Source organism: Clarias gariepinus, chromosome 4 (genome assembly GCF_024256425.1).
Source record: "Clarias gariepinus isolate MV-2021 ecotype Netherlands chromosome 4, CGAR_prim_01v2, whole genome shotgun sequence".
In the NCBI taxonomy this organism is placed as follows: domain Eukaryota; kingdom Metazoa; phylum Chordata; class Actinopteri; order Siluriformes; family Clariidae; genus Clarias; species Clarias gariepinus.
This window is the reverse complement of record NC_071103.1, coordinates 3,879,381-3,901,213: the sequence shown is the minus strand read 5'-3', so window position 1 is coordinate 3,901,213 and position 21,833 is coordinate 3,879,381. Positions and strand designations below refer to the sequence as shown.

Genomic DNA, 21,833 nt, shown 5'->3' with positions numbered 1-21,833 from the left:
AAAAGGGGCCGGATACAAAGGCATGCCACACTTTTCAGATATTTATTCGTAAAAAATTAATTTACAAATTTACTTCTTTCACAACTATGTGCCACTTTGTGTTGGTCTATCACATAAAGTCCCAATAAAATACATTTGTGTTTGAGGTTGCAAAGTGACAAAATGGGGGTCTGAATACTTTTGCAATGCTTTATAAATGAACATGAGCATGTGTAACGATCCTGGTACACACGGTTGACACTGCTGTCCATTATAACAGTGTGAGGACACTCACATGTGGTGAAGTGTCATTTCCTCAGAGCTGCTTCTGTTCACTCTGGATTTCTCAGTGTTTTTTTTTTTTTTTTTTGGTCCAAGCAAATTAAATTATTGTAGAAATTAAACAAGGCCGGATTCAATTATAGAGGAAATTACACCGGATCCAGATGTTAGGAATACACACGTGCGCTCATCTATATTTCTGCAACACACACCACATAGACAGTGTAACTTGGTTGTGCTTGATTGTCCCTTTAGCTTTGTGCATGTGTGCGCACACACACACACACACACATACACACACACATACACGGTAAAAAATGAGTACTTAACCTAGACACCGGAAACACACATGCGTGCACACACACACACTTTCCCTTGTGTATATACTGATCTAAAGGCAGTCCTGACCTATTTGGCACTGTGCCCGATGCTCAAGGCCCGATCCTAAGCATCTAAGTAACATAATCTAATGAGCTAATGAGTATTTTGCGCCCCCTAGTGTTTGTGTGTGTCCAAGGTTGAATTACCACCTATGGCAGGACCGCCCACTTTTTAAACTCTATTGCTCTTCCCAGGACATGTAGTGTCCTGTTTTTTATTTTATTTTTATTGTAAAATACTCAAATGAGCCAAAGGCCATAAACCCATCACTGGTCCGCTGCTAATACACGTTTGCATGTTTAGCAATATATAATTTTTAAACGAACGAGAGACATGAGTCGGAGACAGAAGACACCGAACACTCTAGGCTCACTTGTGTCATCGTTTTGTAAGCCAACCCTAAAGTGATGGGAAACAGGATCCAGCGTTGTTCGACATAAATTCCGTTACCTTTCCCATCCCGTGCGCTAATGTTTAGCGTTGACCCGCCGACCTCCACGCTTCTGTTTCTACTCAGAGCAAGGGGATAAAAAGGTCAAAGGGCATTAGTGCAGAATAAATAAAGGGAGCTTGTGAAAGTGTGAATGAAGTGAATGATCAGTTATTAGAAAGCAAGAAGAAATAAAAAGAGTGTTCAACTGTGTCGTTCCTATGGTATCCAGGGACAAAAGAACTCCAAGACTGGTAATAAAAAGTGTTGTTATTACACAAAATATCATTGATATGATATCAAAATTTGTGTAAGGAAACATTTCACACTTGCATACGTATGCATTGATGGGAAAGAGTTTGTAGAAATAGTTAAAAGGTTAAATCTAACAATAATCTCATGAGCTTTAATGTAATCAGTGATATTATTATTATTCCAGGTTGAAGCACACGTACATGTCTGTCTGTCCGTATGACAGAAATCTCTGTCTAACCCATTAAAATTCACTTATTTTAAAGTGGACTATAACATTTTTGTAAATTTTTGTCGATCGAATACACTCCCTGTTCGGTAATCGGAGAGTGAATCACAGATGAGAAATCAATAAAGTAGATAAAAGGATAAAGATGAAGTTTTGTCTTAAAACCACTCTGTTAAAATTCACTTATACCACTTCAGCGCTGTTATTTCAGCCAAAGTGAAAATATGAACTAATCCCAGTCAAAATATTCACTTTATCTTTTCTAATTAATATCTATTGGTGCAGGTGTTTGTTTACATTGAGACAGTAGCGCATTAGTAGATTATTTTAAAGTAGATCATTAAATCTGATACATAACTGTTCAAATGTTCGCTTTTACTCAACATTTAGATTTCACTTACGGTGCAGGTTAAACTTCAGGCAGAGATCTACTGTAAGTACTGCAGAAGTTTAATTAAATTCTGCCCAGCTGGTTTGGCCTGATACTATGACATCATTTTTCTGAGTTGATTTCTGGTCCTTAAATGTATGAAATGTAAAGATATCATTTAAAAAAATCCAGTTTTGGCTAAAATCTTTCTTTTGTTTATGTAGATTCATGAACATTTTGTAACAGTCCCAACAATATAAGAGATAGGAGATATTCTGATGTAACCACACACACACACACACACACACACACTTTGCATTAATGTAAGCTTCAGATCCGTGTGAATGAGAAAGAGCAGGATGGGGGAGGATGTAGTGAAGGATGTGGGGATTGTAAAGACTTTTGGGCTAAAGTCCAAAAAGGGCTCATTTTTCAAATTAGTGCCCTACATAGGGGCCAAAGCCACTGTGTCACCCCAGGGCCCAAAGTAGGGAGGAGGGATGCATTTGGCAGTAAGCTCTGGTCATTATTCTCCTCACTGCACATGTCCAGGCTCATTGTTATTCACCCCGAGTGAAGGGGTGTGCGTGTGTGTGTGTGTGTGTGTGCGAGAGAGAGAGAGAATGTGGGAGCAATGAAAGACAGAAAAGAGGGCTGAATACCAAATGCACACTTTTTCCTTTGTGAAGTGCCCTGCAAAGGGTGCAGATGCACGCCTGCGCAGAGTGTGCAACAGGTCGCGTGGTGTCCATTTGGTGCGCGCCCCCGGAGTGAGAGGGGACATTGTCCGGCGCGCGCGCCCGCGCGCGCATGAGAGAGGGGAGAGGGAGGGAGGGAAACGGGGGCGCGCGCACGCTCGTGCACGGGTTTACAGCGCCACAGCACGCGCGAGCCATCCGAGGGGTTTCACCCGGAACATGTGTATATAGTAACATCTGTATATATTTATTTGCTTAATTGATTAATTGATCTGTGTTTATTGGACGATGGGCGCGTGCGGGCGGTGCGCGTAAAACGAGCGCGCGGCAGTGGGAATAACGGAGAGAGAGAAAAAAGAGTGAAGTTGATGCAAGCAAAGACGGTGAGTAGGCATACACACACACACACACACACACACACAGCAAGCAGGACAGATCAACAGGTGCGTGGGAAAGCTAATGATGACCATCACTCACCCCATGCATTACTTTAAATATATACTAACTTTTACATTAACCCTCCCACACACACACACTCACACACACACACACACACACACAGTCTGTTTATTCATCTCTCTCACACACAGCATCATCTCTTCCAGTTGACACACGAACTGAATACTCCAGTATAATTAACCCGAGACATGACATTAACATCTGCATAATCAACTCTCAACACACTGGTGTTTTGTGAACATCTGCAGCATGGACCTGTGGCCAGGGTCCCGGGTTCGATCAGGGCAGCACTAGGGTGAAGTGAGCTTCCTCAGGGTGAAGAAATGCATTTACTGAATGTGTGTGATGTACGACAAGAGTTTGTATCCTAACCTCTCTATCCAGTAATGAAAAAATGTGTGTGTGTGTGTGTGTGTGTGTGTGTGTGATGGGTTTCTCTTGAGCAAAGACAGCAGCAGGTTGAGTCAGTAAGGAAGATGATAGAAGAAAGGAAGAGGTCAGAAGGTTTTCTTTTCCCCATGCGTTGTTCCTCAGTACCGGGTAATGTGTGTGTGTGTGTGTGTGTGTGTGTGAATGTTTGTGTGTGTGGTGGGTGACTTTGCTCCGGGCTCCTGTCTGAGCGGATAATCCACCCTGGAATTCCATCTTCTTTCCCGACGGAAAAATCTGGAAGGATCACAGATTTGTTTGTTCAGTCAGATTCCAGATTCCCCTTATCTGTCTCACACACTCACACTTGCACACACACATTTTGTAAAGTTTTCTTCTTCTTCTTTTTTTGGAGTTCGAAACTTAGTGCAATGAGCGAAATATTAAAAAAATATATGAATCATAAAGTAAACTTCCACAAATTGTTTCCATGGTAGCCGCTTGTACAGGACAAGGTCTCGCCCGGGGTGTGCTCTTAATGCACAGTTTGTTTAAGTAATACCAAATTAAGGAGTCTCCAGTGTCCGTGCTTTATAAATAATAATTAATGTATTAAATAATCACAATCAGCATCTAGCTATGAATTAATCTTTACGACTCTGCTTTAATGTTAGCGCAAGGGTATCATAGTAACATCTGTATCGCCCTCGTGTAAGCTGCTGTTCTTTATCCACAGGTGGGCGTGGCTTCATTCTACAATCCAGGGTTGTGTTTGAAAGAGTTGCACGAGTGACGGTGACATGATGTCAAGATCTGACGAGGTGAACAAAATGACAGAGAACGTCTACAAGGTGAATCAGCTGAAGCTTTCTTGTATTGAATTTTTCCCCTACACCTGTTTTCATAAACAGCGTCAGAATTGTTCTTAGATTTCTCATCAAATCTCTTAAGCAGAAGACGGTCTTGGATATATCGATAGTGCTACTTGGCGACCGGATGTAAGGGACTGTACTTACTACTATACGTATTCTACTATGCTGTTATGCGTGATGTATGGGTGTTTGTTTGTGAATGTGTGTTTAGGGAATCCTGGACCAGTTTAACCCCAGTTTGAAGAACTTTGTCACAATGGGGAAACACTATGAGAAAGCACTTACAGGTAAAAGAGACTTGGGAAAATGGGGGAAACATGGGGTCCACGAACCCCCGGGGTTACATTAGTGTAAAAATCTACATACAGCTTTTTAAGTTATTAGATTTAGGGGTCCAAGCACCAAAAGGTAACTCAGCCCTAATGTGTTAACACAATGTTTATAATTAATCCAAACTGATCAGGTTATTGTACAGCTAAACGATGTCTCTGGCTACAAAAAAACTGCTTTAGCTCTACTATAGTAAAAAAAAAAGTTAGTCTAAAAGAAACTAGGTTTGCAAAACAAAGCAAACAAATGTGTGTCCTTGCTGAACGAGTCGCTCCTGGTTACAGAAAAATATGTTCACACTATTAGCTATCCAAGTCAAGAGAGTAATATTGGCTGTTCTCTCAGGGTGGGAGGGGCATAGTCTGTCTCACCTTATAATCACTAGCCAATCACAGACATCCTAGAGGACATGTATGTGTAAGAAGGTGGATAGTACTAAACGCACAACAAAATCGATTGATTGATTGATTGATTGATTGATTGGCGCATCGTTTACTTTTCTTTCCCCCTGTGCAGGAGTGACTGTCGCAGCGAAAGGCTACTTCGATGCTCTGGTTAAACTGGGAGAACTGGCCAGTGACAGTCAGAGCTCAAAGGAACTGGGTAAGAAAGACTGACGAAAAGGAGAGATGCAAAAGAGGGAACAGGCAAACGTGTAGAAAGTGTGGAAAGGAGAGGACAATAAATGGAGAAGAAATGAAGCCAAGAGTGAGTGGAGATACAGAAGGAGAAAGAGGGACGAGAAAGAGGAAAGAGAAGACTAAATCAAAGGGAAAGATGCATAATTCGTGAGAAATTGGGAGAATGACTGATAATGCTGTAATGATGAAGAGAGAGAGAGAGAGAGAGAGAGAGAAGTAAATATGGTTGAAAAGATGAATTCAGCGTAACAGAAAGAGTGACTCAGACTAGATGTGAGGATTGATTTATATTTTTTGTATAACCATGCAGAAAGAGACAGACAGAGAGAGTAAAGAAGGGAAACAAGTGAAAGATTGAGACTAAGGAAGGCTGGTTGGTAAGAGACAGAAATGATGGGAAGTACAGAGACTGCAAAGACGAGTGCAGAATAAAAAGGGAAATGGGGAAAAGAGGGATTGGAGGTTAATGAGGGAAGTGGAACAGAAAAAAGGGGAGAGACTGAAGGGGAGAGACTGAAGGGTCATTGCACCACCTCAAAGACGATGGATTTAAAAGAGCAGAGACAGAGAACGAGAGAAAGGCAAATAGTTGGAAGCAGAGATATGCCAGCTTTACACGAATGAAATAAATTGAAGAAAGTTTATGAAAAAGATAGAAAAGAAAGAATGTAGACAGACTAAAAAGATGACAAGTGCGGCATAAAAAGGGAAATGCCGGAACACAGAGAGAGAGAGAGAAAGAGAGAGAGAGCAAAAGTTAAGGGTGAAGTAGCGAACGAAGAAAAAGGGACAGAAAAGATGAGTGTGCCATTAAAAAAAAGGAGTGCACCATAAAACAGGAGAAAGAAAATGAACAAGAGAAAGAAAAGGAGAAAGAGAGAGAGAGAGGTCTTTGTTGAAAGATTAACAACACCACATGATCGCATTGTGCCGTTGGAAGCAGTGGCGGGGGTGGACGAGTGAAACGGAGGGATGGAGGGGATGAAGAATAGGGCCGCATGCCAAACTACACACACAGAGTGGTATTCAGTGGGGGGACACACATGCAACACACACACACACACACACACAGGCTAAAGGGGTGACACAAAACAGACCACGAACCAGCACCGACTGTCGAGAAATTAATGTGGAAACTAATGAATGTTAACTTGGGTGGGAACCGTTCATTAGAGAAAAACGTTAATTAGCAAAATTTTCTGTTGTTTTATTGTTATTTAAAAAATCAACAGTTGTGTTTGTGTTATATAGACTAAATGAAATGTTTACTGATATACTGTGTATTGCCTCGTTCAGCTGGAGTTCTGGGTAAACTGTTGCTAGGCAACCAAAACTAGCTAAAGATAACGCCTAAAGACTGAGTTCGCTGTAACATGGAGCAGTTACGTTAAAAAACAAGACACAGTTGTTATAAATGTCAACATTCCTTACAGAAATGTTGGTAAATTGCCAAATAACGGCTCCATGTGACTTCACATTCACTGATATGACAGTTAGCATTGAAAGCTAACACTGCATCCATGGATTTATAAGCTGAGTTAGAGGTTTATTAATTACAGTAAAGTGAGAATGAAGACCCCCAAAATCTCTACTTCAAAATTTAAAAATGTTGCGACAATACCCACATCGTTTTCTAAACAACAGAATGAAAGTTTGACGCTAAGAGTGTCGGTTTTTGGCCATGTGGACTTAATTTTTTAATTAATTTGCTAACAAATCTGAGGTAAATTTTGATACTGCTAATTGTCCTGTGTCATTTTTCTTGTCGAAACTGTCTGCCTTTATCTTATAAACAGCTACGTTGTCAATATTTGCCCCAAAAGCTATCGCTAGTTTATGCTAATGACTTATTTAACATCAAGAATTTTGTGTTTGGTAAAAGTTTACTTCAACATTAAAAAATAGTTATCAGAATTATGATTGATATTAACTGTTAGAGCACTGAGTTCTGGGCTGCTTAAAAGTATTGGCACAGAGACTCTGGAGAAGCCACTTCCACATGTCTAGATTTTGATTTTAAACATATCATATTCATTTTGAAATGTTTTGATTATGACAGCACTTGCACCGTGTGCTGATTTTGGTTGGTCTACCTGTCTTTAAATGAACCTACTGCATAGGCTGTGTATGTCTGCATGAGTGCGTCTTCCTGATTGTTCGTATCTGCGATTCATGTCAGGTGACACATTATTCCAGATGGCTGAAGTGCACAGACAGATCCAGGTGCAGTTAGAAGACGTGGTGAGTTCACATGCTATTAATCAAGCAACCATCAAACGAGACACCTTCTCGGAAAAACTATTTGTTGGGTGTGCCAGTAACAGAAAGTAATCAACATTTAATTGTTTGGATCGTCTGAAAGGAGTTAGTTCTTGTAGTCGTATACATTATAAAAGATATAAAAGGTGCATGAATATAAACCTGGGGTTTGCCTTGCGGATGGAATTACTGTCTGAGCTGCTGAAAAATAATCAAAACCTTTTGACCAATGAGAATCAACAACTCAATTTTTCATTGCAAAATGAGATAAATCCATCTTGGCCGATTTTGATTTGGTTTTTGCAAAAGAAAATGGATAGAGAATGTATTGTGCATCTGTTCATTGAGTCACAAGAGAGTTAAAAAGCAGGGATGCTAAAATATTAGATTAAAATTGGTTTGGTTATATCAGTGTAATTTTTGTATGACTTTGCAAAACTCTATGAGTCCACTTCCTAAAGTTATATTAGCCTGCAGGTTTGATAATATGCATTTTATAGTCAGTGTTCTAATGTATTTGTCGCTTTAAAATAAATAAAAAAATAAAAATAAGTTTTTGTTAATTGTAAAATATTTCAGTGACAAAGACTGTTGAGGATTATGAACAAAAATAAAACAAATGCAAAAACTTAAGTTTACAGAATTCTGAGGCTCTATCTTCATGCATTTAGATTGTTCATGGCAGCCACTGTTTAGCCCAGCCTGTAGGTTCGCTTTACTGATAATGTGACAGAAAGAAACGGTGCGATTGGCTTTTTCGCCTCTTTTTTATGCATTGTTTTGTTGCTGTCTGAGAAATAAACTAGGCCAGATTGGATGAAAGCCTGATCATAGGAAATTTCTTGCTTTTGCTATGAAGCCCAATAGATACGCACTAGTCAGTATTGACTCACAATATACATCTAAGCTACACACTACTGCAAACGTCAGCACATTGAAATAATACTTAGCGTGTGTGGGAAATGCTAGGAAAAGGTCAGTTCTTCGAGCCGAGATTAGCCTCAATCATGATGGAATGTGAATTTTTTCACTGGTTGAAATATTTCAGATATTATTTTGTTCTTGCTCACATCAGTTTGACCAGCAATCAACCTGCTTTTTTTACTCGTATCTCTGGTTTCAAGGTATTTCATTTTTGTTTGTTTTGATCTTCTACTTTTAATCCTCTGTAGTTGGAATTGCATATAAAGTATATAGTATATTTATAAGTGTACCAAAATGCGATATATAAACTAGCCAAAGTACCTGTTGTTGATGGGAAAAGAGCTTTTAGAAATAGTCAAAAGGGTAAAGCTAAAAATAAATCTGATCAGCTTTAATGTAATCAGTGATATTATTATTTCAGGTTGAAGCCACGTACATATCTGTTCTGTACAATAAAACGGTCCGTCTAACTTATTAATACAAAAAATATTTTGTAAGGTTGAGTATCTTACGTCTTTCAGTTTAGCTTTTTTAATTAATATCTATTAATGTATTTTAGAGTAGATAATGAGTAGAAGTGAAGTTATGAGCAGTTATGGTAACTGTTCATACTATCGCTTTTACTCAACAGTAATGCAAAAGTTTAATTATATTCTGTCTAGCAAGTTTTGCATAATGCTTTTAATTATGTTGTAAGATATATCATATAGCAATTATGTAGGGAGGCATTTTAGCGCATAACACTGGGCTCACATTTTGTGTATTTTACACGCCTTCAACTCAGACTGCTGCAGATTTGTTACGTTTTATATTAGCGCCACGGTTTTGAAACATATGAGACAAACTGGTTTTAAACTTTGTTCAGGAAAAATAAAAAACACTGATCTGTATTGTTTGATTGCAATCTTGCAAATGTTTATCTTCATCTTACAAAATTGAATTGAATTAAATCTTATAAATACAGCATGTCAGATTAATATAGAAATATATAGATTTATTGAGGGGAAAAAAATCACATTAAAATATTTAGTTGTAGATTCTATATTTTAATATTTAGTTGTAAATATTTTTTAAATAATATATTTGCACAATTTACTTACTACTAGTTGTTTTTTTTTACGTGTGTATCTAACCCTAATATTGAAATTGAAAAATGAAAGAAAATATGATTTTTTTATACCTGTCATAAATAAATGAATTATTTAATAATGCTTTAATGAAGCCTTTTCCGTTACATTATGGAAGATACAGGATAGCCTTGTACTGTATATTTATTACACTTTTATTTCTCTCTCTAGCTGAAGCTGTTCCACTCTGAACTTCTCTCTCAGCTGGAGCAGAAGCTTGACCTGGATATTAAATTCCTCACAGTGAGTCAGCATTTCTATTTTTTTAATCCGGCTTTAGGTTTTTCATTACTACTTTCTTCCATCACGACACTAAGATGTTGCTGTGTTAGGTACTTAACGTCATGCTTAGTGTTGACGCCAGATGAAGGTGATTGAGGTTTAATGTGTTTCCAGGCGACGCTGAAAAAATACCAGAGCGAGCGGCGTTCAAAGGCGGAATCGATCGAACACTGCCAGTCACAGCTGAAGAAACTGCGCAGGAAAAGTCAGGGTAGCCGACACCCGAATAAATACGGAGACCGAGAGATGCAGGTACACGGATACACACTTTCACGTATGCAAAATGCACTGTGCCAGTAGATATGTAAGTGCGGTAGTTCTGCTATCTGTAACGTATCACTAGCAGGCAGTGTGTGTATAATGTCAAGCTAAGTTTTTTTTGCACTTTTGCTAAGAGCTAATTTTTTTTATAAACATACAGTAAACCATAGTGCCAAGTTACAGTATGATATTCTACTTTTAATACTAAAGGTAAAATGCATATTACAGTTTCTACATGGCAATTACTTTAAACAACATACTTTAAAACAACATTTTAAAAATAAAAAGAATTAAAGTTAAAACAGGTAAAATATTAAATATTTAAAATGTATTAAAATTTGAAGAAAACTATTAATATTTAATGTTTGAGTGACCCATGATTTAATAAAAAGAAAAAGACATTTAATTATAAAATAAAAATGACTATATTAAATACAAAAAGAGTAAATGTTAAAAAAGTTATATAAAAAGAAAAGAAAAATATATTTTTTTAAACATACACTAAAAGGATTAAAAATAAACAAATATCATATAACATCAATAATAAAAAGCATATATCATAATTACTGTCAGTTGATTAGAATTTGGTAAAGTGCAGTGGAACCTCAGATTGCGAGTGACTCTGTTTGCGAGCAAGGAAACATTTTTTTATTAATATTGACTTGATAAACGAGTCTTGATATAAGAGTACCAAGTATCATTGAGTGTCATGTAGCACGTATGCGCTTCTTGTTTTGACGTCGAGCCTCACGTGATCACAACTGAGCCAATGGTTATTCTCTCTCGCGCACGCTGTGGAATTGTGGGTAATCATCTCCCATGCTCTGTCTCAGTGTGCGTGCGTCGCTCGTTTAATCAACACCTGTGTGCGCGTGTACCGTTTATTATAAGACTGTGACCACGTGTGTGCGCGTAAAGCATTTTTTATTTTGTGTTTGTATGTGTGTGTAAATTTTTAAGAAATGTGTTTGTATGTGTGTAAATTTTTGAGAACTTTTTGAGATTTATGTAAAAAAAAATATTTTATTTGTATGTGTGTGTGTTGGTACTTTCACACAGACACACCCACCCACACCAGTTTACAGAATCGAAACTCACCCGCGTTTTTCCATAAACGAATTATGCTCGCAATCCAAGGTTCCACTGTACTTAATAAAATGTTTAGTAAGTCTTTGGTGCATGTGAGCATGGCTGAGCCTTGTGACATAATTGCTCTTATCCAAAATAACTTAGAGAGAAAATAATATATATAGAGAGAGTTCAAATAAATAAATTTATAGAAATAGACACTAAATTATAAAGGGGCGGGAGTGAAGATCAATATTATGTTTCATGCTGGAAGATAGGGCGACGTTTCCTGCTTTTGTCGTTTCTGTTTTGATTTTATTCTCACATCTTTTCCTTCTGTATGTACAGTATGTGTGATTTTGTGTTTGTGGGTGTGTGTCACATCTTACTGCCATCAAAAACACAAAGTGATCAAGCTTGGGTCTTTCCTGTTTCTGTGTCTCTCTGTCAGTTTGTGGAGCTGATGAGTCGCAGGCAGACGGAGTTGGACTCTCTGGTAGCAGTAGGTTATCGCTCGGCTCTAACGGAGGAGAGGAGGAGGTACTGCTTCCTGGTGGACCGTCAGTGCTCCGTTGCCAAGCTGCTAATAAACTACCATAACAAGGTACAGTAAGTTCTTCAAGTTACACAACCTAAACAACATAATAAACAATGGTTCATGCACACAGAATAATAATAATAATAATAATAATAATGTATACAACTACACAGAACAGTAATAAATTACCTCTACAAGTTACACAAGTACACCCAACCGTAATTACACAACAACAGCCTCCATAGTAAACTACCACTACAAGTTACACAGTTACACAGCAGAAGTTACACAACTGAAACTTCCCACTATAAACTACCACTACATATCATACAAATACAGTTTGTTTGTAAACAGCTGTTTCTCCCGGTCTTTTTCTCCAGCTTTGAAATAAGCCTTTTTGAGCTGGCCCATTCTTCTGCGCTGCTGTGTGCTGTAGTCTACCGGCCGCCAAAGTACAATAAGGACTTCTTAAATGACTTTGCTGATTTCTTGGCTAAGTTTATGCCTAGATATGATAAAGTGGTAATTGTTGGGGATTTTAATATTCATGTTTGCTGTCCTGATAAGCCTCTGGTAAAGGACTTCTTAGATTTAGTGGACTCTTTTAACTTTATTCAGTCTGTCAATGGTCCCACTCAGAAATGTGGGCACACATTGGATCTTGTTCTGTCTCGTGGCTTATCTGTCCTCAATGTGGAAATTGGGGATGCTGTGTTTTCAGACCATATGCCTGTTTTATTTGATTGTGTACCTTTCTCTCAACCTGCTAAATCGTGTGATTCAGTTCGGCAACGCCGTGTCTTTAATCCCACCTCCGCCACTCATTTCTCTGCAATTTTCACTTGTGATTGGGATTTACAATCTTCAGCGTCGCTCAGCACTGAGGAGCTAACATTCCAGTTTGATTCTGCCTGTCAAATTGCATTGGATTCGGCAGCTCCCTTAAAAATCAGACGATCTAAGGATAGATCAGAGCCATGGTTAAATGAGGATACCCGTGCTGTTAGAAGGGAATGCAGGAGAGCTGAACGGAGGTGGAAAAAGGACAGGTTACAGGTGTCTTTGGAAATGTTGAGAGGAAGCTGGTGTCTTTATCAAAAAGCTGTGAAAGCCGCTAGAACAAAATTTTTTTCTGATCTTATTGCTTCTAACTCTCATGACCCTCGTGCTCTTTTTAACACATTGAACACTGTTCTTCATGCTCAGGAACCTGTCCCTCTAAAGGCTTCTATGGAAACCTGTAATGAATTTCTTCACTATTTTATGGATAAGATTATACACATCAGGTCCCTTATTTTACCATCTGTTAGCGACCCACCAATTTTAAGACCTTGTATGAATGTGTTCGAGCATTTTGAGCCTGTCTCCCTTTCTTTGTTAGAGGATCTGGTGTCCAGTAGTAAGCCATCTGGCTCTCCTTTTGATGTCTTTGGGTCCTTTTATTCTTGCTATTATCAATAGCAGTTTAATTTCTAATGAGATGCCGAAAAATTTTAAACATGCTGTGGTGCAACCCTTGCTAAAAAAGTCTGGCCTGGATCCCTCTGTTTTGTCAAATTTTAGGCCTATCTCCAAGCTACCTTTTTTGGCCAAACTTCTGGAAAAAATTGTCTATTTGCAACTGCAGCCCTTCCTTGATGAACAGGCAATTTTAGAAGTGTTTCAGTCTGGGTTTAAAACTCGCCATAGCACTGAGTCTGCTCTTTTAAGAGTTTTTAATGACATTTTTTTAGCAACCGACTCCGGAGATTGTGTACTACTTGTGCTTCTAGATTTAACAGCGGCCTTTGACACCATAGATCATGAGATTCTTTTATCCAGGTTGGAACAGTGGGTGGGCATTACAGGCTCAGCCTTGCGGTGGTTTAGGTCCTACCTCTCTGATAGAACCTTCTGTGTTAATATAGATGGTTTCACTTCCAACTCTGCTGCCCTTCCTTGGGGGGTACCACAGGGCTCCATTCTTGGTCCACTTTTATTTTCTTTGTATTTGCTCCCACTCTGAGCTATTTTCCGGAAATATAACATCTCCTTTCATTTTTATGCAGATGACTGTCAAGTTTACCTCCCATTAAAGCACAATAGTGCATGTTCTGTCAAGCTTCTTTTGGACTGCCTTGTTGATGTTAAAAGGTGGTTGGCTTTTAATTTCTTAAATGTCAATGAGGAAAAGACCGAAGTTATGTTGTTTAGACCAAATGGCTCCCGCAAATCTGCTCGGTTTGACCTCGCCTCCTTGGCCCCATCTGAGAAAGCCTTGATTACAAATTTGGGTATTAAAATGGATCCTACTCTAAAAATGGATAGTCAAGTAAATGCTGTGGTAAAATCCTGTTTTTTCCATTTGAGGCGAGTAGCAAAGATTAAGTCTATATTGTCAAGGCGGGACCTGGAATCGGTTGTCCATGCTTTTATAACTTCTCGTCTTGACTATTGCAATGCTTTGTTCTTTGGAATCAGCCACACCACTATGGCGCGCTTACAGTTGGTGCAAAATGCCACAGCCCGTTTTTAACTGGCATAGGCAAGAGCATATTACCCCAATCTTGGCTTCCCTTCACTGGCTTCCAGTGTATTTTCGGATCCGTTTTAAAATTCTTTTATTTGTATTTAAGTGTTTAAATGGTCTTGCTCCAGCCTATCTGGTGGAATTGTTGCACCCATATGTTCCATCTCGCTCTCTCAGGTCTACTGACAAGCTGCTTCTTGAAATTCCAAAAACCCGTTGCAATTTTCGAGGTGATCGTGCCTTTTCAGTAGCTGCTCCTCAATTATGGAATGAGTTACCCTTACTCATTCGACAAGCTCCATCAGTGGCTGTTTTTAAATCACGGTTAAAAACTCATTTTTACTCTCTGGCCTTCAACTCAGTGTGAAGCATTTTGAGATGTTTTGTGTTTTATATCTTGTTTCTCTTTGAATTATTATTATTTTTATTATGACTATTATTAGTAGTAGTAGATTATTGTGTCGTTATGTTCTTAGTTGTTTCCTTTTCTTGTTACGATCAACTTAAATTTAAATTTTCCTTTTTATTTATCAAATTTAAATTTTTATTATAAATTACCCTACTGTATATGTCCTGATTGTTGTCTTTTGTACAGCACTATGGTCAACTTTGTTGTTGTTTTAAAGTGCTTTAGAAATAAAGTGGTATGGTATGGTATGGTAATTACAATCAACTATAATAAACTATGACTACAAGCTGAGAGTGTATGACTACACAGCACAATAAATTACCACAAGTTACACATCTACAGCCAGCATTAATAAACTACACCTACAAGTTACACAATAAGAGCAAACAGTAGAAAACTACCACTACAAGTTACACAGCTGAAGCTCACCACAATAAACTACCACAAGTTACACAACAAGAGCAAACTATAATACAGTGGAACCTCGGATTGCAAGTAACACGGTTTAATCGAGCAAAATCTTTTAAATAAATTTTGGCTTGAAAAGTAAACAAGTCTTGGTTTACGAGTACCGAGTATTATGTATCACGCATGCGCTTCTTGTTTTGATGCCAAGCGTCATGTGATCATGTGATTTTTCTCTCTCGCTCACTGGTATAATCAACATCTGTGCACACGTGTACTGTTTACTGTATAACACTGTGACCATGTGTGTGTGTGTAAAACATATTTTATATTATGTCTGTATGCGTGTGTGTACAGCACGTGTGTAAAGCAAAACCATGTCACATTAGAGAGGTTAAAGATCCATTTTTTCTCTCTCTGTATCAGCCTGTCGTTATGTGTGTGCGCGCGCGCATCATTGGACACCATGCCCCTTCACACACACACACACACACCCTTCTACTTTCGCCTTCACAGACACTGACACTTCTCTCTGCTCTACACAGAAAAAGTGCTCTGTCACAATTCTTTTCAAAGGTAAAGTGCAGGGTAATTTTTTTTTTTTTACTTTATAGCAGTGATTCCGTTAGTGTCCGCTCACGTGAGAGTTTTTAGCAATAATCCTTGCTAGTTTTTTTGATAAAACATTCTTTCCGTTAATGTGTGTGTGTGTGTGTGTGTGTGTGTGTGTGTGTGTGTGTGTGTGTGAAACTTAGATAAGAGAGGAGGAAGGTTTACTGTGTAAGATGAGAAGAGGAAGACGATAGGGGCTGATTTCTCTCTTGTCTTACTTTAGCTTTACACACACACATAATTATTTTATTTTTATATTTATCTTTATATTTTGTATTAATTATCTTTAGGTATTTATTTCTTGGGTCTGTGGAATGAATAATTTGAATTCCCATTATTTCTTATGGGCAAATTAGCTTTGATTTACAACTGTTCTAAAATACAAGCCGAATTATGCTCGTAATCCAAGGTTCCACTGTAACTATTATAAACTACCACTATAAATTACACAACTACACCCAACTATAATAAATAAATTACATCCTTACTGTATAATTTTACTATAATAAAGTACAGTGACACGTTACACAGCAAACTACCACAAGTTACACATCTGCAGCTGACCCTAAAAAAGTACAGGTTACACAACTACAGAGCACCTTAATAACTACATAATCACACAACTTAAGCTCACCCTAATAAACTACCACTAGAGATTACAACACAACAGTGCACCAGGCTAATTCACAATGATTTAACTACTACAGTTCAAAAATAAAGCATCAAATACTCAAATATTTAGAATGCAGTGAATATACAAATGTTTCTTTAGATCAGGTTGACAAAGCACAAAACTACTCAGCACATAATCAGTGTTACAACACCAGGTTTATATTTGCTTCCCACAGGTGCGTGAACTACTATCACAAAAGTTGTCATCATGGCAACAGTCATGTTCTCAGCCAACGAAACTACCAGAGCGAGCCTTGAACCTGCTGCGTCACACCGCCCCTCAGGGAGCCGGGGCTTCTGGGATAGCAGATGTCCTCCGACACACTAAGCTGGGCTCTGCTCAGTCTGGAGAGCAGGTGCACCCTTATTTATAATATCTACAGTACTTCTGAGTGTGCACTACAGTAGGGCACTTTGTGTTAGGAGAAATCGTTCATAGATGTAAATGAATATTAATAAAGATACACCATTTATAGGAATTGCAGTATCTGACTGGCTCGCTTGTCACCACTCACTCACAGAGGCTGTCCATACAGGAAGTCCCGCCCCTTCTGAACGGCGACTCCGGGAATCGGTCTCAACAGCAGCGCGGTGGATCATCCGTCTCATCTGACCCCACCCCTCGCACACTTCCCATCCAGAACAGCACCACCCACAACATCAGCATGTCTTCTAGCCCCGCCCACCCACAACCTACCTCTGTACAGTCAGGAAGTGTTTCAACCTTGCTTACTCCACCTTCAGGCTCTGCATTTCTCTCACTCAGCCCCACCTCTGCTTCATCCATTCATGCACTGCAGGGCCTGGTTCCGCCCACTAACGCCCCCCAAACTCCTCCACTGCCCCATAGTGCGCCTCTTTCTCGTGCCCTCACTCCCGTGCCACCTTCTGCCTTCTCGCCACCGGCCTACAACCCTCTGCTTTTCAAGACCCCCGACGTATACGCAACATCCACGCTACCGTTACCAAGGAAACAGCCGAATGAGTTGCGGACAGGGTTCATGGGTAATTAGTCTTGCTTGTGGTTCTGCTCATCGCACAGTTGATTTATTTCAACATATTATTTTGTTCACTACATAGGGAGCAGAATGTTTTAATTTCCCTTTCAGGTTCCACCCTACCCCGTGTGCTCCCGCTCTGTCCTCCTCTCCGTGTAGAGGCGCTGTTCTCTCACTCGCCCAGCTCTAGCGACAGGGCAGATAAAGGAGACAGAGGGGGTTCGTGTCTGCTGCCCTTCCTTCCCGGAGACGTCGTCAATCTTTTAATTAGTGAGCCGAGAGATGGCTGGCACTACGGACAGAACGAGAGAACTGGACGGTAAAACAATAAAATTGTTAGCTACCAGAAGGGTGTTAGTGTAACAAAGAGCTCCTGCAATACACACTTAATCAACACCTTCTGACCAATCAGAATTGAGCGCAGTGGCATAAATATGAATATATATATATATATATATATATATATATATATATATATATTTAGTCCACTATACTGTATAATTGTTAATTAAAAGAGCTGTTGTGTTGTGTTTCCTGAAGGAAAGGCTGGTTTCCCTTCTCCTACACACAGCCGTTCCCAGACATATCGACGCCCACTCAGCACGACGCTGTCAGGTCCGACTCCAGCGCCACACTGCAATCACGAGACATGTTCATGCTCACAGTATGATTTTACAGCACGTTAACGTGTGTTATCCTGTCCTTTTAGTTCTCCAGGCCTCTCCAAGTTGAACAGTACGAGTATGGGACAGTTAGACAGGCTGCCCCCTGCAGGTGAGTTTGTGAAGCTCAGTCCAGACTCGGAGGAGGAGCGGGGGATCAGTACGTTTAGGCCACGCCCCTACAGCATGATGAACCCTGACGTCAGACGTGTGAGTCCAGGAGATGCTGATGCGAAGGGCAAAGAACATGTGAGTCACGTGTCAAACATTAGCTGTCTGTCTGTCAAATAATCTGTCTGTCTATGTAGGTCTGTCTGTCTTTATTAGTCTCTTTGGATTCCGATCTATCCATCTATCATCTGTATGTCGATAAGGCAATATACTTTATCTGACTGTTTAACAATTAGACTGTCCCCCTGTCTGTCTATGTTTCTAGTTGTCTATTTATTAGTCTGTCTGCTTGTCAGTCTGTTTGTCTGTTAGTCTGTCTGTGCATTTGTAGTCTGTGTATTAGTCTGTCTGTTTATTTCTCTTCTGTCTCTCTCACATCTGTCTATCTAAATTTCCATCTAAATTGTCAATCTCTAATCTAATTGTCTCACTCTTAAATGTATCTATCCATCTCTAACCTGTGATTGTGATTGTTCTGATCTCCTTCTACGTCTGTCTGTGTCTCCAACATATCTGTATTTTTCCAATCTGTCTGTCCCTCTTTCTACCAATCAGAACCACAGATCCACACAATCTCCTTCCTTTTTAGATTATGTACATTTCTATTTATTTATCAAAAAAAAAACATTATTCAAAGATGATAACTGATTTGCGAATTTATGAAACGTATATTATGAATATATATTTATTTTGTGAAGGTGAGTTGTTTTTTTGTGAATATATATTTTCTTCATGCATGTGAATTGGGATACGAGTCTATTTTGCTTCCATAATCAAGTGACCTTCTTGTCTGTGTTTGTTGCAGTCTCCTGGTGGACACATGTCTCCTCCGCCGTCTCCCACCAGGTAAATTTCCTTATTCCTGCACTTCAGCGCTACACCTCACTGCCTTTTTTAAAATTCCTATGCTCATTTGTATGTTCTGCCCTTCAGGAGCAATCCGTTCGCTCACATCCGACTGCGCAAGACGGTGACTAACGATCGCTCGGCTCCGCTCATCGAGTAGAGAGGATCGTCTCATGTATTCACGCTGTCCTTTAGGTTGTTAGAATATATGGTTATTTTTCATATATAATTTCTATAATCCGTCTATAACTTTGAAATAACTTACAGACATCAGAAATCAAAAAAATATACAGTAAGTGTACAAATCCTGTGAAAATATCATTTTATTCACACAACTGCCTTTTGTTTTAGTTTTTTTTTTCATCTGAGCCACTGATTGTTTTTACGTTTTCAAGACAATTTTGCCTCCAAGTTGTTTAACAAATTAACAAAACTAACAACTTCAAATGAATGAACACATTCTGGTTAAAATGCATGCCTCTATGTTCTCTATGTGGATCTTTGGATCAGACATGTGCCTGACATCAGGTTATAGTGTACACTTTTATTGCAGTTAAAATCAATTCTTAATGAAATTCTTTCATCAAGAGGCTGTTTGAGTGGTTACAGGTGTTTGAGTGAAATCTCCATGTTAGAGCTCTGGATAGCTGATGAAGTTATCCCATTCCCAGCAGATAAAGCAAACATTTGGTGCTAAAAAAAAACTAATCCTGGTGAAGTGTCACTGTGAGACGATTCATCTGTGCCAAAGTTTGCTTTGAGAGAATCAAAGACTCAATATCTTATTAACATTAGCTGGTGCTTTACAATTCCTCTTGTCAAACATTAGTTACTGAATTTAACTGTTAAATGTACAAAAAAATATATATCAAACCTTAGCTAAAAAATTACAACTTCGTCAAACATTAGCTAGTGCCTTGCAGTTTTCTGTCAGAAATTCGCTAGTGCTTTATAATTTTCTGTCAGAAATTCGCTAGTGCTCTATAATTTTCTGTCAGAAATTAGCTAGTGCTTTATAATTTTCTGTCAGAAATTAGCTAGTGCTTTTTTTTTATTTTCTGTCAGAAATTAGCTAGTGCTTTATAATTTTCTGTCAGAAATTCGCTAGTGCTTTATAATTTTCTGTCAGAAATTCGCTAGTGCTTTATAATTTTCTGTCAGAAATTCGCTAGTGCTCTATAATTTTCTGTCAGAAATTAGCTAGTGCTTTATAATTTTCTGTCAGAAATTATCTAGTGCTTTAAAATTTTCTGTCAGAAATTCGCTAGTGCTTTTTAATTTTCTGTCAGAAATTAGCTAGTGCTTTATAATTTTCTGTCAGAAATTAGCTAGTGCTTTTTTTTTATTTTCTGTCAGAAATTAGCTAGTGCTTTATAATTTTCTGTCAGAAATTAGCTAGTGCTTTATAATTTTCTGTCAGAAATTCACTAGTGCTTTTTAATTTTCTGTCAGAAATTAGCTAGTGCTTTTTTAATTTTCTGTCAGAAATAAGCTAGTGCTTTATAATTTTCTGTCAGAAATTAGCTAGTGCTTTTTAATTTTCTGTCAGAAATAAGCTAGTGCTCTATAATTTTCTGTCAGAAATTCGCTAGTGCTTTTTAATTTTCTGTCAGAAATTAGCTAGTGTTTTTTAATTTTCTGTCAGAAATTAGCTAGTGCTTTTTTAATTTTCTGTCAGAAATTAGCTAGTGCTTTATAATTTTCTGTCAGAAATTAGCTAGTGCTTTTTTTTAATTTTCTGTCAGAAATTAGCTAGTGCTTTATAATTTTCTGTCAGAAATTAGCTAGTGCTTTATAATTTTCTGTCAGAAATTAGCTAGTGCTTTATAATGTTCTGTCAAAAATTAGCTAGTGCTTTATAATTTTCTGTCAGAAATTAGCTAGTGCTTTTTTAATTTTCTGTCAGAAATAAGCTAGTGCTTTTTAATTTTCTGTCAGAAATTAGCTAGTGCTTTTTAATTTTCTGTCAGAAATAAGCTAGTGCTCTATAATTTTCTGTCAGAAATTCGCTAGTGCTTTTTAATTTTCTGTCAGAAATTAGCTAGTGCTTTTTAATTTTCTGTCAGAAATTAGCTAGTGCTTTTTTAATTTTCTGTCAGAAATTAGCTAGTGCTCTATAATTTTCTGTCAGAAATTCGCTAGTGCTTTTTAATTTTCTGTCAGAAAATAGCTAGTGCTTTTTAATTTTCTGTCAGAAATTAGCTAGTGCTTTTTTAATTTTCTGTCAGAAATTAGCTAGTGCTCTATAATTTTCTGTCAGAAATTAGCTAGTGCTCTATAATTTTCTGTCAGAAATTAGCTAGTGCTTTTTAATTTTCTGTCAGAAATTCGCTAGTGCTTTATAATTTTCTGTCAGAAATTAGCTAGTGCTTTTTAATTTTCTGTCAGAAATTAGCTAGGGCTTTTTTAATTTTCTGTTAGAAATAAGCTAGTGCTTTTTAATTTTCTGTCAGAAATAAGCTAGTGCTTTATAATTTTCTGTCAGAAATTCGCTAGTGCTTTTCAATTTTTTGTCAGAAATTCGCTAGTGCTTTTTAATTTCTGTCAGAAATTCGCTAGTGCTTTTTAATTTTCTGTCAGAAATAAGCTAGTGCTTTTTTAAATTTTTTGTCAGAAATTAGCTAGTGCTTTTTAATTTTCTGTCAGAAATAAGCTAGTGCTTTTTAATTTTCTGTCATAAATTCGCTAGTGCTTTTTAATTTTCTGTCAGAAATTAGCTAGTGCTTTATAATTTTCTGTCAGAAATAAGCTAGTGCTTTATAATTTTCTGTCAGAAATTAGCTAGTGCTTTTTAATTT

At 38.1% G+C, this 21,833-nt stretch overlaps 1 protein-coding gene across 1 annotated transcript; it reads left to right on the top strand.

The window, feature by feature from the left end:
• The first annotated feature begins 2,810 nt into the window (after positions 1–2,810).
• zgc:158689 (uncharacterized protein LOC791177 homolog) lies at positions 2,811–20,004 on the top strand. Its single transcript, XM_053493725.1, has 15 exons — positions 2,811–3,004; positions 4,186–4,300; positions 4,533–4,608; positions 5,168–5,254; positions 7,472–7,533; positions 9,774–9,845; positions 9,999–10,136; positions 11,665–11,817; positions 16,535–16,714; positions 16,880–17,363; positions 17,468–17,675; positions 17,897–17,971; positions 18,066–18,267; positions 18,995–19,035; positions 19,123–20,004. The coding sequence occupies exons 2-15, from the start codon at positions 4,250–4,252 to the stop codon at positions 19,193–19,195; spliced, it is 1,902 nt and encodes a 633-aa protein (XP_053349700.1). The 5' UTR covers positions 2,811–3,004; positions 4,186–4,249; the 3' UTR covers positions 19,196–20,004.
• The last annotated feature ends 1,829 nt before the right edge of the window (positions 20,005–21,833 follow it).